The sequence below is a fragment of the Nannospalax galili genome, unplaced genomic scaffold (genome assembly GCF_000622305.1).
Source record: "Nannospalax galili isolate Female #2095 unplaced genomic scaffold, S.galili_v1.0 scaffold751, whole genome shotgun sequence".
In the NCBI taxonomy this organism is placed as follows: domain Eukaryota; kingdom Metazoa; phylum Chordata; class Mammalia; order Rodentia; family Spalacidae; genus Nannospalax; species Nannospalax galili.
Window position 1 is genome coordinate 4936549 of NW_008331125.1, and position 19261 is coordinate 4955809.

Here is a 19261-nt window from a genome sequence, read left to right on the forward strand (position 1 = left end):
GAGTCTAGGGTAAACCTTTGAGAATCAAGGAATTTCAGAAACTAACTTACTAGATCAGGTGTTTACAAGAAAAATGTCAACATATTTCTGTTTAGACCAAATAGTAGACTCAAGGATCTCAGGATAGTCTCCATCATGGACAGTGAGAAGAAGATAGTGTTTAGCTCAGAGATGCCCATATGGGATCTTAGCACATGGTTGACTGAGTCCATTGATGTTAGTTTTGAAGACATTATACTCAGAGAAATTAAATAACCAATTCAGAGTAACAATTGGCAAGTGGAGAACTGATCCTGGGAGGCAAGTCCAACTGACTCCAGAGTGCATCCTCTCTTTCTAATGAGTTGTCACCATCCTGGTGGGAACTTCTGGTTACTTCATGCTCTGATGAGCTGTACAGTGGACTGTTTAGATTTGGTTTCATGGGGCCTTGGGGCAAAAGAGAACACAGACTCACACAAAGGCATAGATGATGGAGCCTGTCTTCTGTTATTAAGAGAACAGGAATCTTCCAGAGCCCCAGAGCCTTAGATTTGCTCTTTGCCCTTCTGCTATTCATTCAGCACCTTCACATTCCTGCTTTTTATTTGCAATTCTGCCTGACTTCCTCCATCTGTTTGTTTTCTTTATAGCATTCCTTGTGCTTACTCATACCTGGGGTCTATGAGGAGCCACTGGGCCTCTGAAACCAACCTGATGCCACCTGTAAATGGCCTGATCAAGTCACACAGAAAGCTCAACTCATTTTTCACAGGCCTCTCTCCAGTCTGGCTTTGTTTTGTCACTTGCTACATTATTTCTATAATGAACTCACAGGCCAATCTTCTGTCCTTTCTAGAGTAGGAGCACCTGAAAGGGAGCAAGTACCACCACCAGGAACAGAGCACAAATGCAGGCTCTTAGCATGCTTTCAGAGAGAGTATGTACTTACCAGAGTAGTGTTAAAGCCACACTGGGAAGCTAGGAACCCAGGGCTGCCTGCTTGAGTGTGTTATGTGTTAATTTCTCCAGGTGTCAGTTCTCTCATGTCATAATGCCAGGATTGAATCAGTTTGTCTTTCTTGTCCTAGAATGCTCTGGTATTCTCATGCTGGGTCTGACAATGTCATTGATTGTGAATCCCCTAAATAGATTTCTCAGACTTGGAAAGAATCCAGTTATAACCGATCAGTTTGTTTCCTGCTTTATTAGTTATGACATAGATGGCATGAAAATATCTGAATTGGATAGTTTCTATCTTCCACTCATCAATAATCCTTGAGTTATAGTTTCAGGGCTTATTACATGCGAAATATAAAGTATAAGGTTTTTTTTTTTTTCTTTACTAGCCTAGAATAAAGATAGAGCTGTTAAGACCTCCACAGGCTATTGATATGTTCTTAAATTTGATATCAGGAAAATGTCAAGGATCCACTCTGCTTGAACATAGACATTTAATAACCACACATGTGCTGCCTGTTCATCCCAGGCATAGCTTATGGTGTGGAGCACAGTTTTGTTAGGTGTTCAGAATAAACACCTCTGGAGGGCAAGTTCATCCAAATATGGGTGAGGTGAGAGAGGAAGCCCATCAGGATGAAGAAATTCAGATGTCTTCTCATGACTGTTTGAATGTACTAGACACTGGCACTCACTGCAAATGGGAGCAGATGAGACCCACACAAGGCCAAGCCATACAGCCTCTCTAATTCAATAGACCATTTGTTTGTGTTAGGGTGAGGTGGAAAGTTAGTCATCCATTTAAGTAAATAGCTTCTGGGTTTAGAGAATTACTTATATAGTTGAAATGAGACCAAGTACATTAAAAAAATGGCATTACTCACTGACTGGAAGGTTTTGGGAAATGGAATTAGCTATTTCTTTCACACCCCTTTGTTACTTTGACAAGACCTGTCAACTTTTTTTTTTGTAATGCATATTTCTCAACTATGACATGTATATTTAGTACCAGTTGAGTTTTAATTTTCAAGATCTTATAACTTATCCAGACATTACTCAAACTAGAAGCAAGTATCAGAGAAAGGTGATATGTTTTAAAGTACTATAAATTTGTTCTTTCCATTTTTTTCTTCTTTTTTGCATCAAAATATCATCCTGGTTGAGTGTGGTGGTGGATAGCTATGATTCCACTTCTCAGGAGGCTGAAATAAGACAAACTTAAGTCCATCCTGGACCAGCAAGACCCTCTCTCAGGAAATAAACACACCTAAATCCAGATATAGCATTTAAGTGTTTGTTTGTAGAATTTAATCTACCATAAAGTTATTATTTTAGCTATGACAGTGATAAAAATAGAAATTTAAAATATTTTGTATTTATTTATTTTTATTATTTTATGTGTATGAGTGTATTGTCTGCATGTATATAAGTGTACCCGTGCCATGCGGGACCCATGGAGGTCAGAAGAGGCCATTGGATCCCCTGAAACTGGAGTTATGGATGACGGTTGTTAGCCACCATGTGGGTACTGGGATTCGAATCTGGGTCCTCTGCAAAAGCAGTCAGTGCTCTAACTACTGAGCCATTTCTCCAGCCCCTTATAATATTCTTTAATGACAGAATATGGCATAAACTTTATACAGAGAAAAGACACTCCAGGTCAGATGCTGGTATATGACAGAATAAGTCACAGCGGCAGGTGGTGATCCACACCAGCCCAACCATTTAATATTTTCATTCATTTAAAATTAAAGCACTTGGCTTTCATTTGTAGCTATTGTCTTTAAAAGAGCTTCCCACTATCAAACTGAAAGAATGTCAATATGATGTTTGAATTACAATTCAGACATCTCAACAATAGGCTTTTTCTTCTTACCACCAATGGAAGGTCACTTTGTGGGTGTGGGTGGGAGTGCAGTCTGCCGAATTGCACTCTGATTGGTAACAAGAGCATTTTCTTCTTTCACTTGTCTTGTGAATTTCAAAGTTCAACTGGTAGCCGAGTCCTGTGTATAGCTTTTATCTTAAAGGAGGAAAGAATAACAGCAAGACCCAACCACTTCATCCTGCATTTGCCAGCCAAGGACAGGAAAAAGCAGTTGCCACAGCGGCTCTGTTGGTACATAGAGGAATTTTTGTTTGCCTATTTATTTATTAATTGGAAAGATTTGCAATGTCCAAAAACAACTATTCAGAGACAGGCATTCCCTTTAAAAGTACATGAACACACGTGCAATGTACATAAGATAATTACCTCACAATATTTGCTAATTAAGCAAAAGACTCAAGGTTTTGTTCTATACTATTTTAAAGGAATCATCCCATAAATGGACAAATTAGTCAGAATAAAGTTTCTAGAAACAATCTATAATTTTATGGTTTTAAAGATGTTTTTGCCAAGCTTTTCCATAAAGAGTGTTGACCTTGTAGAGCTTCTCTCCCTCTTCCCTGCCCTGCCTGCTTGCTCAGCTGGCCATGTAAGGAGGTGCAGTCAAAACTGACTTTGTTGAAACTGTCAACAAGTACTTCCTTCTTTAATATGCTGTTTCTCTTCCAGTTTGTGATGTCTGGCTGGGGTACAGGTTATTCATTTCAATGTGACATTATTGACTATTCTCAGTCACCAAGAGCTATGAGGGTAAGTTTTCCTTTGGAAAAACCTATAATTCAAAAATCACTGTGAAAACTTTTTTGGACTCTGTTTACAATATTGGATATTAATTCAGAATAAGTGAATGACTCAATTATTAGATTGTATATGTTGGGAGAAAAAGCTGAAAATTATAAGAATCAAAAAAGGCAGGTATATAGTTTTCAATAAAATGAAAGCTAGTGCTTTTTAAATTTCTTGGGTTTTCTGAAAAAAATGAAAAGTAGAATTTCCATAAACTCTCGCAATTCTCGTTTGGCTGAATTCCTAAAGGGTTGAAGTCATAGACTCGACAACTCATTTGTACATTCATGATCACAACACTGCTATTCATAACAAAAGCAACACAAGTGCCTATGGATGATGAATGGTTAAATGTGTGTTTGGGGGGGTAAAGTAGCATACCATTCAGCATGTAAAAGGGGAGAAATTCTTACTTATGCTACAACTTGGATGAACCTTGAGCTAACAGTGTGCTAACAGGTATATTCCAGTCACAAAAGAACAAATACTACATGATTCAGCTTACACAATATATGTAGAATAGTCAAGTGCATAGAGACAGAAGGTGGAATGGTGGCTGAGAGAGGGAAGGGGATGGAAAGTCATGTTTGAATGGTCATAGAGTTTCTGTTTCCCAAGGTGAAAGAGTTCTGTGGCAGGATGGTAGTGATGGTATGTAAATGAAGTTAGTGCCACTGAACTGTACCTTAAATAACTGGTTAGGAGCATAGATTTTGATTTTGTTATGCTTTTTTTAAACCAATTTTTAAAGTAAACTTCTTTATCTGTATAAAATATCAAATAAATTCTTATCTGTGTATATTTCCACAGATGGTACACGCCTGCTGGCTTTATTACTTCTCAAAATTTATTGAGCTGTTAGACACTGTGAGTATGTGGTCACCACATTTGGCAAATGTTTGATGTTTCACTTTTGAAAGCAATAAACTGCTACAGTGTAGTTGTCTCTTAACTTCCATTATCTCTCTCCTCCTCAGTCCAACCTACTGTTGCCTCTTTTTTCTTTAATTATCTGCGCTTTTAGAAACTAGATAGGATAAGCTTCCTCTCCAATATTTCACAGATCCTAAGTGTTTTTTAAAAATATGTGGATAGTACCTGAGTAAGATAAGCAGGTAACTTGCTTATACTATAAAACTGTGCATCTTTATGTAGATGATGACAGTTCTTTTATAAAGGAAGTTCAGGAAGCGAAGAGCAGAGACTATTGGTTCCTTCTACCAAAGCGTTCTGTTATCCATACTCCTTTAAGAAGCTGAGTACTTCAGAAGTCATGTATACTAGGATATGATACTATGGGTTATCATTCATTTGGAGAACACAGAAACTATCTGCAGCTGCTGTTCTTCAATGACTGGAAGAAGCAAGTGTCAGGTATAATGTGCCATGAAAGCAGAAACAGAGAGCAAGGTAAGCACAGGAAAGCTGTTCTGGCTTGGAAACATTCAGCACCATGCTTCCTGTAGGAAATACCAGCACACTTTACCCTCTCAGTTGGCTAATTACATAATGTTAGAACAAGAAGAGTACCTTGGTGCATTTAGAATTAGGACTTCTTAAACTTTAGCATGTATTAAAGTCACCTAGAAGACTCCCAGCACTCAGGAGGCTGAGGCAGGAGGATCACAAACTGGAGGCCAGCCTGGATTACATAGAAAACTCTTGTCTCAAACAAGAAAAAAAATTCATGGAGGGCTTATTAAAGTATCAAAATTGACTGAGATCCCACCTCCAGTGCTTCTGATTCAATAAGCCCTGGATAGAGCATAGGAGTTTGCTTTTCTACTCGGTTCCCAGGTGTTGCTAATGCTGCTTACTCAGGAAGCACAGGTTGAGAAGCTACTTGCCTTAGACAAATGATTCTCAGCCTTTATGATACAATAAAATTAATTGCATTAGGAAGAAAAATTAACGTAGGCCCTATCTTTTGTGATTTGATGCCTAATGGTCTGGAGACCACACATGGGTATTTAAAAATATTCTTTCGTATTGTAATATGTAGTCAGGATTGGAAACCATCATCTACTCCAGAATCCTCACTCAGGAAAAAAAAAAAAAGAAAAAAAAGTGAAGTGCCTTACCCAGAGAAGTGCTGCCTCAGAGACTAGGACCCCTACTGTTCGTTTATGCCTTTTTCTGTTACACCAGGCTGCGTTCTTCCATGTGCATAAGTAAATGCGTTTGGCTTCATTGACTCTGCTTTGCATGTTCTCAGTAGCAACTTCCAGAAGGAAATTGTTTCTGCCTCTGTGTCCTTCCTTTAACTACATTTCCCAAGTATTCCTGTTACAGTAACACTTTGTGTTACTCTATCCTGAATTTGAAAGTCTAACTTTGCTACTGTGAATTTTTCTGTGGAACATTCTTTAACCATCCTTCCCACCCCACTTCCACTTGTTTGTCCAGCTACAAGCCACTGGGATGTGCAATCTCCGTGGTACCTTCTGTGCCCTTCTCATTTTTCTTATGCAGCTTTGCTTTATTTTTCAAATTAACTCTTCAAGATTTTCCCCATTTCTTTTCCTTTTAATAATAAATTCTTAACTTGATTTTTTGCAAGTCTACTTTCTGTTTGCCTAATCCCTTTTCCAAATTGATAGGATGTGTTAGAGAACAATTCAGAATGAAATATTTTAGTCCTAAGAATTATCGACTTCTGGCTGTCACATAGTTCAAAATTTAATGAGTTTTTTTTTAAAAAGCATTTCTTTCCATGATTTTTGGCCAGAGTTTTCATTTTATATGCTTGATTTTTAAATCTGCATAAAATTCACCTTATTGGTTCTGTCATGATTATCTATTATACCCAAGTTCCTTCATGCTGTTTAGCTTTGGAGTTGACCCTTGAAGAATCAGCTGCTTCTGTCAGCATCCTTTAAAGCAGCCATTCAAAGCAAATTATGATGTAATAGTTTTCTCTTTGCCAATATTTTTGTAACAATAAGTTATTGCATGATTTTTATGAACTTGATTTTCTTTAAATTATTTCAGATCTTTTTTGTTCTGCGTAAGAAAAATAGCCAAGTGACTTTCCTTCATGTCTTCCATCACACAATCATGCCATGGACCTGGTGGTTTGGAGTCAAATTTGCAGCAGGTAGAAAAGGGAGAGCCGGGATCATGTGATATATAAATGATAACATTTCTGTGTGCTACAAAAACAAACTCTGTCCTTAAATGTAATTTACGAGAAATTTTAAAAAATTGAAGAGTCACTTTGCTTAAACTTCTGACTTTCAAATTATCACCTGAAATACAAACATAGGACTCTTAGATTCCCCACCCCAACTCCAGACACAAATGAGTTTTGAGCAAGGCAGTCTATATGTATTCTTTAATTTCATGTATATTTTATTGTTTTCCCACAAAGTTCTATTGCATGTCTTCAATTAAATAAGTAACAAATAGATAAAATAGTGAAAGCCTTGGCTTCACAGATATCTAGTTAAATAATATCCTTTGTTCCTCAGAAGACAGACTATTATCTTAATTTCCTTGTTTTGTCTTCAAATTACTAATACCTGACATATACCCTGTCTTAGTTCATTTTGTGTTGACAGAGCGCCAGAGGTTGTTTAATTTACAAGGAAAAGAGGTCTGTTTATGTCATGGTTTTGGAGTCTGAAAGTCCAAAATCAGGCAACCTCATCTATATGGCCTCTGGTAAAGGCTTAACAGTGTAATGTTATGACCAATATCATCATAGCAGGAGGTCAGGGAGGAGGTGGAGTGTGGCAAGAGAGGAAGCTAGAGACTAGGGAAAGTCCCGACCTACTCCTACTCCATTATAACAACTTGCTTTGGAGAGAACCAATCCACTCCTGCAAAATCTAACCCTTTAGCTATGAGACCATCATCAACTCTTTTACCAGAAATGGTTGTGTCCTAATGGCCTCCCACTAGGTCCACCTACATTAGAGACAAAACTTTAGCACGTGAATTTCTGTGAACAAGCCACATCTAAGCAGTAGCACATACCAGCTTCAACAACTCTAAAGATGCATCAAATCAGTTGCTCATCTTTCCAAACCATGCTCCCATATGAAAGAATGTTTTGCTGCTGTTTTTCAGATCAAACACAGTTCATTTCAAAAGCTTAACTAACAGTGTTTGTTTCATTTTAACATTAGAATTGGGAAAGTGGGAAGTAATTTTTTCCCATTATAAAGTTTTAAATAAGTAGTATCTTTAAACACATAGATGACCAAATTTTGGTTGGAGTAATTACTTATTCTACTCTCTTAAATTCAAGAAGTTTCCAAGTACTCCCAAAGCTTACATTCAGCAATGCTTTAAAATTTCTGTGGATGGCTTGTCTCAGGTATTCTGACTTTGTTAGACTATAAGAAAAGAAGAACCACAGTTGGTGAACTCTTTCCATGACGTGTGAGTGTGTGTGTGTGTGTGTGTGTGTGTGTGTGTGTGTGTGTGTGGGGGAAGGGGAGAATCTGTATGTCTCAGAACAGGGGAAGACATGGACAGGCTAGTGGCAAGAAGGTGATGTGGAAGCTACAAGAGCCATGGGGGCTGAGAGCTGTGGGAAAAGGGTTATTTCTACCAGGGCGCATGGGTATGAGATTTCCCAATAAATTACCCCAAATTGACATTTATCTGTTGAAGAATTTTTAAAGTTAGTATAGATATGTAGATAATTTTTCTCATGATATATGTTAGTGCAAAAACGTAACTCACATACCAGAATGGTCAGATGTGTCTGTCTTCCAAATCAGAGGTATTTAATCTTTGTAGATATTTAATAACACAGCATTTGATCTTCATTATTTTAACTCATCTGAACTTTTAATTTTTGTTTTCTATCACATACATATTAGTTCTCTTAAATGATATACATTGATACCTTATTTGTGTTTATAAAAACCAGAAAATGCTTAAACACAATGGAGTGGTTATGATTTCTTATGTGCTTAAAGTCATGAAATGAAAATGATTTTGAGAAGCATTTAGGAAAACTCCACATAAGCAGCTTGACTCCTAATTATCAGAAAAAGATGACTATTGTATTTTTTCAAGATGATAGTAAAGATGTTTACACCCTTGAATTTATTTATTTTACTTTCTTCCATGAGACCAGAGTACAGTTGGGCTTCCATATCTGTGAGCTCTGTATCCATGGATTCAACCAACCATAGATCAAAAACAAGAAAGAAAAATTGCATATGTACTAACACATGTACTGACATTTTCCTTGTCATTATGTCCTAATGATGTTAGACAATCTACTATAGAACTATTTACATAACATTTTCATTGTTTGATATTATAAAGTGTATGGGTGTGTGTACAGAGGCTATATGGAAATAATATGTCATTTTCCATAAGGGACTTTGAATATCCACAGACTTTGGTATCAGCAGGTATGGTGGTACAGTGCCACATTACAGCAATGCCTGAACAAAAGCAGCCTGACTCTTAGCATCTATTTAAATCAAGATTGGGGCCCAAACTGTTTTGAGAACTTGTTCCTTCAGGTTTCTCCTGGTACTGTGTTCCCAAACCAAGGCTTTGCTCTCTATTTATTGGAAGTGTACATTCAGCATGAAATGGGGAAGGAAAAGTGGAACCTTCTTATTGGGGACTTTCCCTTTCTGATCCCTACTCACCTAGAACAGCACACACAACCACAAACAGATGCCATCAATCTAATCCCACCTGTTTGCAAAGCAAATGGGATGATCAGTTGCTTTCAGTGAATCTGTTTGCAGCACTTGATAGTCTCATAATGTACACACATTATTCTGGGTCAAAAGAAAGGAAGGGCTTATTTAGGTCACAAGAGTTAAGCTTATTTACAGTATAAACTCTGAAAAATAAATAGGAATAGAGAAAACATTGGAAAGCAGTGCTCCAAAATAGTAAGTTATTTGGAGATACCAAAACAACAAGTGTTTTCCCTCTGCTTTTATCCTTCTCTGTGTTCTCCAGTTTTTTGTACTGAATATCTGGTAGTTCTACAATGGGGAACTTATTTAAAGACTGGAGTTGGGTGTTTTCCTCACCTTTTTTTAGAATCCATTGATGGTCTAGCTTCTATTCTGAAACAAGCAATTCTTTAAAATGCAGATTTAAATATAGGCACTACCTCAGCTTTTCAATGTTACCATGTCTGTGGATCACAATCACTTTATCATAGTCTCCTTATCCATACCTTAGTTTCCCTTGTCTTTACAAAATGTTCAAGGTTAAAAAGAATATTTTCTTGTTTATGGTGTGTCTATGAGTTGGCAGTCCTGTTGGGTCTTACCTGTGGAGTAAGCATACCTGTGGGTTCCCTTGCCACCTTTTTAGTCACAGGCCCAGCAACAAGAGCTGTTTCCAGAAGTGTGGTTTGGCACAGGCTGTGTTCCTATGACAAGACTATCTGTTTGAACTGTTCTTTTCAAAAACTTGAGTACAGCTGATCTCTATCTAGTGTTTAATTTCCTGTTGTCGCTTGTAAACTTTTCTGGAATGATAGCATTCCAGCTCTCTTTTGAATAAGATGAAAATATTTCTGTGGTAGGTTTAATATTATGTAAAGGTCTCCTTTGAGAAATGTGGAGAATTATGGTAATAACCCAGGTGATCCTTTTATTTCCTCCAAACCAAAGGGGTAAAATGTGATGGCACTAATTATAATTTGTTCTGAGATGTTTGCTTTTTAGGCCCATTCTTGCAAAGAAATCAATTCTTGATTTGAAAAGCCTTCCAAAGTGTAAAGTAAAAAGCATTATTATAATGTGATTGTTATTAAAGTAACTTCTCAGAAAGCCATCAGTAAATAAGCAAGTTAATTTCATTTGGCAGCTTATTTGCTCAGTAACTCTTATTCAACACTCTTAGCTGCATTCATGTTTTGTTAATCCCGGTTACAGGATCCTCCTTTTAGGACATTTGAACAGTTAGGGTAGAATAGAGGAAATGGACACTAAGTAATGAGAGAAAGCAATGTCTTGGTGAGGAAAGCTCAACTGCAGCCTCTTAGGTAAGCTGTACTTCCTGTGTGTATTATCACTGGACACAAATGAACTTGAGAGATCTTCCCTTTCCCTTATCCTCTTGTGAAGCAGTCTTCCCCAAGCTATTGCAAGTAGACAGCTACTCTAGTCTCAAGTTACCCTGTAAAGAGATTTTTTTTTTAACCACTATAATCAGGTTTCTTTGGGGTAAAAAGACTAATCTGAATGTAAGTAGTAAAACAGGATCTTCACAGAATTCATAATTTTGTTACTTCTGAAATTAGTGGTAATTAAGGAATTAAGTGAAATTTGATTTACTCCCCTCAGAAAGTTCATAGAGTGTAGCATGAGGCATTGGGGAATATATAGCTAATTATTCAAAGTTTGTTCTTTGAAGGGACTACTTTAGCAATAGCAGTATCTAGAAACATCTAGAATAATTATTAAAACATAATTGGTTTCTATGGGCTGATGAGATGGCTTAGTAGGTAAAGGCAGTTGTCAACAAGGCCATGACTGGTGACCTGAGCTGGATCCCCAGAACCCACTCCTGAACATTGTCCTCTGGCTTCACACTTGTGCCATTCCAAGCCTGTACTTCCGAGTCAGAGTGTGCATAATGCAGATTGCTGTAGATTGTGTCTCTTAGGACAGAGACCCTAGAGCTGGGTTTGAAGTTTTTTTCCCCTTCCACCATCAGCTAAGCACCCTGCCATCCCATCCACTGATGACTGTTACAGCTGAAGGCAATTGAAACGATTTTTTCTTATATTCTTGTGTTTTTTGCATTTCTTCTTAATTAAAATGGTGAAATTAAAAGAGGAAAACCAAGATAGGAAAACATAATCAAATAGAAACAGTGAAAAAAGAGGGTGGTTTAACAGTCAGTAGATATTTAATTTGGGAAAACAATAATTGATTTAAGCAAATGTAACATAGCTTACTAATCACAGACAGTGGTTTTCCTGCCAGAAATTTTGTGGTATGAAAAAAATAACTGATGCATATTACTGAGAGTGGAGAAAATAAAATGGATTCCACATAATGACATAAAGTAATCTTTGTAGCTTTATTCATGATAGCCCAAATTGGAAGCAACCTAAACGTCTTTCAACAGGAGAATACTTAAATATTGATGCATTCATATGACATACATAAAACTACACAACAGGAAAAAGAATAAATATTAGTATGCACATCAACATGCAAGAAATTCAGAACCATATATTGACCAAAAGGCAGGTACAAAAGAGTTCTTGCTGTGTGGCTCCATATATGTGAAAAATACCTAGAAAAATTAATAGTTGATGACTGATAAAAACTGAATAGAGGAGTCGGTCGTGGTGATGCATCCCTTTAATCCCAGCACTCAGGAGGCAGAGGCAGGTGGATCTCTGTGAGTTCAAAGGCAGCCTGGTCTACATAGTGAGTTCCAGGCCAGCTGGGGCTACTGGGAAGACCCTGTCTCAAAAAAAAAAACCAAAAAATAAAAAAATTGAATAAAGGTTACCTTGGAGGGGTATATTCGCGGAAGGGCACACAGGAATCTCTAGAGGTACTGAGGATATTCTGTATCCTGATTTTGGTGATAGTTGTATAAATAAGGAGGTTGTATGTATTGAAAAATCTTAAGTTGTACATTTAGGATTAGTGCACTTTGTTAATGTTACCCTTCAGTGAAATACATTTCAATTATTATTAAGCCATGTACCATATTTGAGAGATAACTTAGTTTTTTTTTAAGTAAACCCAAATCAGAGGACCATCGTAACATAATGACATGCTAATTTTGTAAGATTTCTGTTTTGCATTTTCTAAATGTTTTATTGAACTCTCTAGTTTGATGCTATTTCACAAAATTGATATTTCTTATATATTTTCTTTCTTCCTACTAAAATTTCAAGAAATGGTTATACTGAAATCTTAAGACAAACGTGTCTAATTTTAAGGCACAATTGTCCTATTTACAATAACATTTTTTTTCCTTCAGGTGGTTTGGGAACATTCCATGCCTTTGTAAATACAGGCGTGCACGTGGTCATGTATTCCTACTATGGACTGTGTGCACTGGGACCAGCCTACCAGAAGTATTTATGGTGGAAAAAACATTTGACGTCTTTACAGCTTGTGAGTAATTAGTATTCTTGAGATATGAAATGAAAACAGAGTCATTTTTCTTTCTGTGAATTGGGATACTAAATAATCAAGCACAAAGTCTATAAAACAGTAGAGGCACAGTGCCTTCCCCAGTGATATGCTGTCATTGTTTCTTTGTCATCTGAACTTTGTCACACTCTCTATTAAAAACAAACATATTTGGTGGCTAAGAGTTTCAAACAACTAAGCCAGAATCTTTATCTATGATCTTATATACACTTATCAGAAGATCTGTATATGATCAAAATAATCTCAATTACATGACCATAAATGAGCATAAAACTAGATTAGAATTTAGAAGCTCTGTGTTCTATCTCTACATAGCATTAAGGGGTTGTAACTTTGAGGGAATGTGGGCATTCCAGTGTGCTTACCTATTTAGTCCAAACTTTGATCAGTCAGTGTATCTTTCCTCTCATAAAAAAATTTTTTTTGAGGACTAAAGATATAGTGTATGACTATATGCATTACATAAATTTGGATACTTCCCTCAAGTAAATAGTGTTTAAAAGATTAGGGGCATTCAGGTTAGAACAAATAAAACCTAAAAATTAATCCTAAAAATATATGGCTCATAATTTTCTTAAAGAGTAACTGTGAGCATAAAATAACTTTCTTTAATTGTATTACCTTCTATTTAAAAGAATTCTGGGGGGCTGGAGAGATGGCTCAGTGGTTGGGAACATTAGTTGTTCTTGCAGAAGACCTGGGTTCAAATCCCAGCACCCACATGGCAGCTAACAACTGTCCATAATTCCAGTCCCAGAGGATCCAACAGCCTCATCTGACCTCCATGGGCATTGCATGACATGGATGCACTTATGTACATGCAGGCAATACATGCATACACATAAAATAAAAATAATAAACAATTTTTTTTTTTAAAGTCAAGAGAAGCAGACTTTTCTCCACTGTTTGGCGAACACAGCAGGCTTCCCCTTTGATCTCTAAAGAGGGCAGGTTTTACAAGTCCCACTTTCTTGCCACCCCCCATTTTTTCTAAAAGAACTTCGTGCCTCCTGCACCCCCCAAAGCAGCCCCTATAAAGGCAGACATTTTCCCTTCCCTGAAGGGAATGTGTCCCATGCAAAATAAAAGTCTATCCTGCTGAAAGAAAAAAAAAAAAAAAAAGAATTTTGTCATTCTTTTATTTTCTGAGTTGAAATATATAGTAAGTTGGATAGCGGATTCTGCCAGTGATATCAGGCAGAAAGTATGGATGAAGGTGCAACTGGCCTCTCCAGGAGGTTTTATTAAAGTCCTAAAACTTGCTAAATGGAATTTATTATATTTCTATAAAGGCGAGAGGTTGATGCTTAACCTATAAGATCCTCAGTCAAGATTAGAATATATCTTAGCAAAATAATATATTGTATCTGAAGTTGGCAACAATCTCAATGATTAATGTAAGAAGGTAGTGAAATAAATATTTTAATTCATAGTTTTTATGTTACTCGTCTTTGGAATACTGCAGAGTCATGAAAATTATTCTCCATTGGTGCTTTCTTTAAAATATTTTTCTCATTGTGAAGTAATATGTGCTCATTGCAAAGAGATTAGAACACCTAATTAAGCAGACAGAAAGAAAAACTGGGCTGTGGGTATAGTTCAATGGAGATGTGTTTGCTTAGCTCACACAGCTACTTAGCTCAGTACCATAATCATACATACATACATACAATTCCATCATGCTGGCATATAGTTTTAATTTTGATCTCATTCAGTAGAGCTCCACCTGCCTCTTCCTCCCAAGTGCTGGGATTAAAGGTGTGCGCCACTACATCTAGCACAGGAAATATTTTTAATGAAGTGATCCAGGCATAGTGGTGCACACCTGTGGTCCCAGCACTTGGGAGGTAGAGGCAGGAGGATCAGGAGTTCAAGGTCATACTTGGCTACATAAGGAGTTCAAGGCCAGCCTGTACTCCATAAGACCTTATTACAAAAAACAAACAAAAATTCCCATAAAGTGGAAAATTTTGCGTATAGAAAAGGCTAGGCACCTGTTCACCAGTATTCCCAGGCATACACATGCACATGTGTGTACAGGATATGGAGGGATTGCTTCATCTTTCCAAGGCTTTCATTCTTTTCTTGGAGATGAATGGAATAATAGGAGCTACTGGACAGGAAAGCATAAAAGTTCACTAAGATGCTGCAATGAAAGTTGCTAGTAGCAATAAAATTATACTAAAAAACAATGTGAGAATTTTAACCATAGCTATTCCTAGATAGCTTGTGGATGTTACTTCTTCATAGAGATTTATTTCCCAGAACATACTTTTATTCAGGTGTAAGAAAAAAAAAATCACCAGTGGGCCAGAGAGTTAAGAGCACTGATTGCTTTTGCAGAAGACCGAGGTTCATTTCCCATAACTCCAGTTCCAGGGGATCTAGTACCCTCTTCTGTCCTCTGTGGGCATTGTACAGCATGGGTGCACTTACATCCATGGAGGCAAAACATGAAATAATAAAATAAAAATGTTAAGTAAATATATGAAATAATGAAATGATTTTTTTTTTTTTTTTGGTCTTTTTGAGACAGGGTCTCCCTGTAGCCCCAGCTGTCCTGGAACTCACTTAAAGTAGACCAGGCTGGCCTTGAACTCACAGAGATCCGCCTGCCTCTGCCTCCCGAGTGCTGGGATTAAAGGTGTGCACCACCACACCCAGCCATGAAATGATTTTTTAAGAACACCAGGGCTCTGATGAGATGGCTCAGTGGATAAAGGCATTTGCCACCAAGCCTGATGACCTGAGCTCAATTCCTGAAGTCTACACAGTGGAAGAGGAAAACCAATCTCTGTCCCTCACAGGCATACCATGGTGCCAGGATCTGACATAGATAAATGTCAGAAAAGATAACAACCCCACCCAAATCTGGGCATTAGCAGAGAAGCTCCTTATTCTGAGTATGTTTCCTCTTCCATGCACAGAGCCTTTGAGCCTCCATGGGAGGCCAGCAGGTACCCTCTCTCTCCTTGCTCCTACTTGCCAGCTGGGACAGTTTTTTTTTCCTTTCTTTTTCCCTTTTTTTTCCCCCCACTGGAGATGAAATCTTACTGTTACTCACTTGACTTTAAACTCATGAGCTTAAATGATCCTTCCACCTCAGCCTTTCAGGTAGCTGGGATAACAAGTATGTCCTACAATGCCCAGCTTCTTCCTAAGACTAGTTTTATCTATGATGGTGAAGGACACCTGGCCGATAGGAGGGCTCGGGATGCTTTGGCTCCTACAAAATTAGAAAGGCTCTAATTTGAATGTTCTTATTTTCTAAGACTTAAAATACCTAGTTTAAGAGAGGACAGAATGTTTGAAATCAAAACTGCCCTGGAAAATTAGATTACAATGTAGTGATCCCAGATACATTTTATCAGAACCAAGGGCTCAAGTCCTTGAGCCTCCACAGAAAACCTGCCTTGTTGGGTGCATGTTGCTACTTGCACACTCCAGGGAACACTTAAGGAAGATCTACTGGAGCTATGCAGTATGTCAGGACTGAAGAGTGGCTCTAAACTCCCATCTGGATTTTGACACCATACCTAACCCATTCTCACTTCTAGAGAGGCCAGGTTTAAAGAAGAACTTCCCTACCCAGCCGTAACCTAGACATGGTGAAGAGCTGATAAACATAAGTAGGCAGAGAATTGCTCACTTCATATATGAACTTTTTTCACTCTTCCATTTTTCAGGTCCAGTTTGTCATTGTCACCATCCACACAAGCCAGATCATTTTCATGGAGGATTGCAAGTACCAGTATCCAATCTTCCTATACATTATTCTGAGTTATGGATTCATCTTTCTGCTACTCTTTCTCCATTTCTGGTACCGAGCTTACACCAAGGGTCAGAGACTGCCCAAAACCGTAAATTATAAAGCTAAGCATCACTAAAGTACAAGCACAACGTGAATTTACAAATGAAACTGTTATCTTCCTTGACAATCAAGAGATATTTACCTATGCAGTGCATTTTGTATATTTTTCAAATCCAAGAGCTTGTATTTTTATGATAAGTTATTGGGGTTTCTGATCTTTGAAAGTCCAAAGCCCCCAGATAAGTCTTCTGAATCTAAGAGCCTGGAGCAGCCATTGGCTTTCTAGTTCTTTCAAACTAATCAGAGGATTTAACACATTTTGCTACAATGAAAGAAAGCTACGAAATAATATGGTACTCCTCAAGGAAGTCCAGTATAGATGAAAAATACTAGGTATTTTGAGCATGGATGGAGATCCATGGAGTACAATAGATTCCTTCTGAGTGGCCTGGAAACCTCTAACTCTGGACTCTGGCTCTGTCACTCATTTATTGTGTTCAGAAGACATCATATTTACTCTAGAGTTCACTCCCCATTCTAAAGTGCTATCATTGGTGAACATTAAGTGGATTTTTGATGAGTTCTCATTCTAAATTGTTAATGATAGTATTAATAGAACTTTTGAGTAGCTGCCATCCATTCTGTTGATTACAAGATGTATAAACTGGTCGAAGTCAATGGTGCTTTTGGTTACCACACTGTTGCCCTTAACACTAAGGTAAAGGTGATGTTACTCTACAAACAAGATGACTTTTTCAGTAGGTTAATGAACACCCAATGAACACATTGTTAATTACTGTTTTATAATTAACTTTGTGTTTATCTGGAAAGTAAAATGTTAAAAACAGTACTGTGCCGGTCAGTGGGAAAACTGTTGGCTGTTGTGATATGATGTCACTTTCTGATGGTGTCATGGCTTAAAGGATTATCTTGCTTAAGAATGTATTGGTTAAACACTTAAATATTCATGTGATTAGTGGACTTCAGGTACCTTTGAATCATAAATCTATTTTTGGATATCTACTCTGCAAAGTGGCTTATGAAGTAATTGGAGGTGGGTTTTAGAAACAAGGGCCTTCCCACTCTGAGAGACAAAGAGATTACACTATATATGTCATATATATTTGATGTTGTAGATACACTACATGAAAACGTATTCTCCAGAATCATGAATTAACTAGGATTTCTTTTTGGTCAGACCTATATACCATAAAATGAAGGGCTGACAGTCATGTGGCATAAGGTTGGATTTTTTTCAGTGCTACTTTCTGGAATTTTCTTGTCCTCATGTTTTCTCACTGGAGAACCAGAACTACTTGGCAATATTTGGACATTTGTGAAGCTGTCCATATTATTTCTTTTTCCTCTTTTAAAGGACTATTCATGTGTGATGAACTTCAGAATTGGTACTGATGGCTTCAGTTATTGTACAATACACAGTGAAACTCATACATCAAAGCCCAAGTTTTCATTGACTACAGACTCTGGTTTGACAGCTCTCTCCTAACCCATTGCTCTGCATCATGGCTTTGTCTTCACATTTACCTAATTTATAAGGTTATTTGCTACTAAATGACCTTTAGTAGTCTTACTTGTTTACAATATGAGAAGCTGAGGATTGATAAATAGAAGGAATTTCCTATTAAAAAAGTAAACAATGGGCAGACAGGGCTGAAGGAAACAGCTGCTCTAGTCTATGCCACTGTGAAGGTCTCAGAAATCCTTGCTTTCCTGTTTTGACTCTGTATGTCCAGCTTGTGTTAAGATGAAATGGTATGGTAGATGCTGTTACATACACAAGCAATTCTCAAAGACCCAAGTAGGGCAGAGACCAAAAGGCAGAAAAATATAAGCTAAAACAGGAAAGTTTGGTTTATTGTATCATACACCCTCTCCTAACTTCCCCCAAGTCTTCAAAATGTTTGACATGCTTGTGAACTAGCAGCAACGTGTGAAACACCACATTCTCGATTACATGAATAAAAGTGGGGTGCTCACAGATGGCAGATATATCCCCATGGAAACCTCAGTAGATCAAAATGCATGTCACTTGAGGTCAAATAGTTTCTATTGGGGTTTTATTCCTACTTTTCAGTATTTTCTTGCCTTTGAATGTGCTTGCCTAATAAGCAAAAAAACTAGCTACTAAATATAGTTTATTACATAATGTTCTATGAGTCCTTGAGGACCTATATGTTTATCAAAAATACAAATACAAATTTGTAAGTATCTATGGGCTATTGCCATTTTTGTTTTCATTCTTAAAGAAGGTTCTAAATTGATTGTACTACATTGTTTTATAACTAAGATAATTATGAGTTTGTGTTCCTCAGTTATCTTTTTTTGTGATCTCTTCATGTTTTTTTTTAAATTTTTACAAAATCTTTATTGAGAATTTCATACATGTATATAAGATGTTTTGATCAAATCCATGCCCACTCCCTCCCCTCCAACATTCCCACCTCTGAAGAGGTAACCCTAAAATCTTTTAAGGATTAGATACAAGCTCCCAAATACTTTTGACATTTTTGGCCTTTGGAACAGAGTATATTGCTAAGAGGCCCAAGGACATTTTGACTTTTAGCTAAGAAACTGGCTACATTTCTTTGGGGTCTTTTTACCCTAACTGCCTAGCCAATTCCTACCTCCTTATCACACCATCCTCTGAAGGGGTTACCCAAATTGCCAATAGGGAATAGGGACGCCAACCACTTT

General features: G+C 37.3%; 1 protein-coding gene across 3 annotated transcripts in view; it reads left to right on the plus strand.

The window, feature by feature from the left end:
- Elovl7 (ELOVL fatty acid elongase 7) overlaps positions 1–18979 on the plus strand; it is an 83070-nt gene extending 64091 nt beyond the window's left edge. For all 3 annotated transcript variants that reach the window (XM_029557961.1, XM_008821580.2, XM_029557964.1), the window contains exons 4-8: positions 3497–3577; positions 4424–4480; positions 6605–6710; positions 12560–12696; positions 16422–18979. In XM_029557961.1, the coding sequence (XP_029413821.1) occupies positions 3497–3577; positions 4424–4480; positions 6605–6710; positions 12560–12696; positions 16422–16622 (582 nt within the window). In that variant the 3' untranslated portion in view covers positions 16623–18979. The remainder of the gene's footprint in view (positions 1–3496; positions 3578–4423; positions 4481–6604; positions 6711–12559; positions 12697–16421) is intronic.
- The last annotated feature ends 282 nt before the right edge of the window (positions 18980–19261 follow it).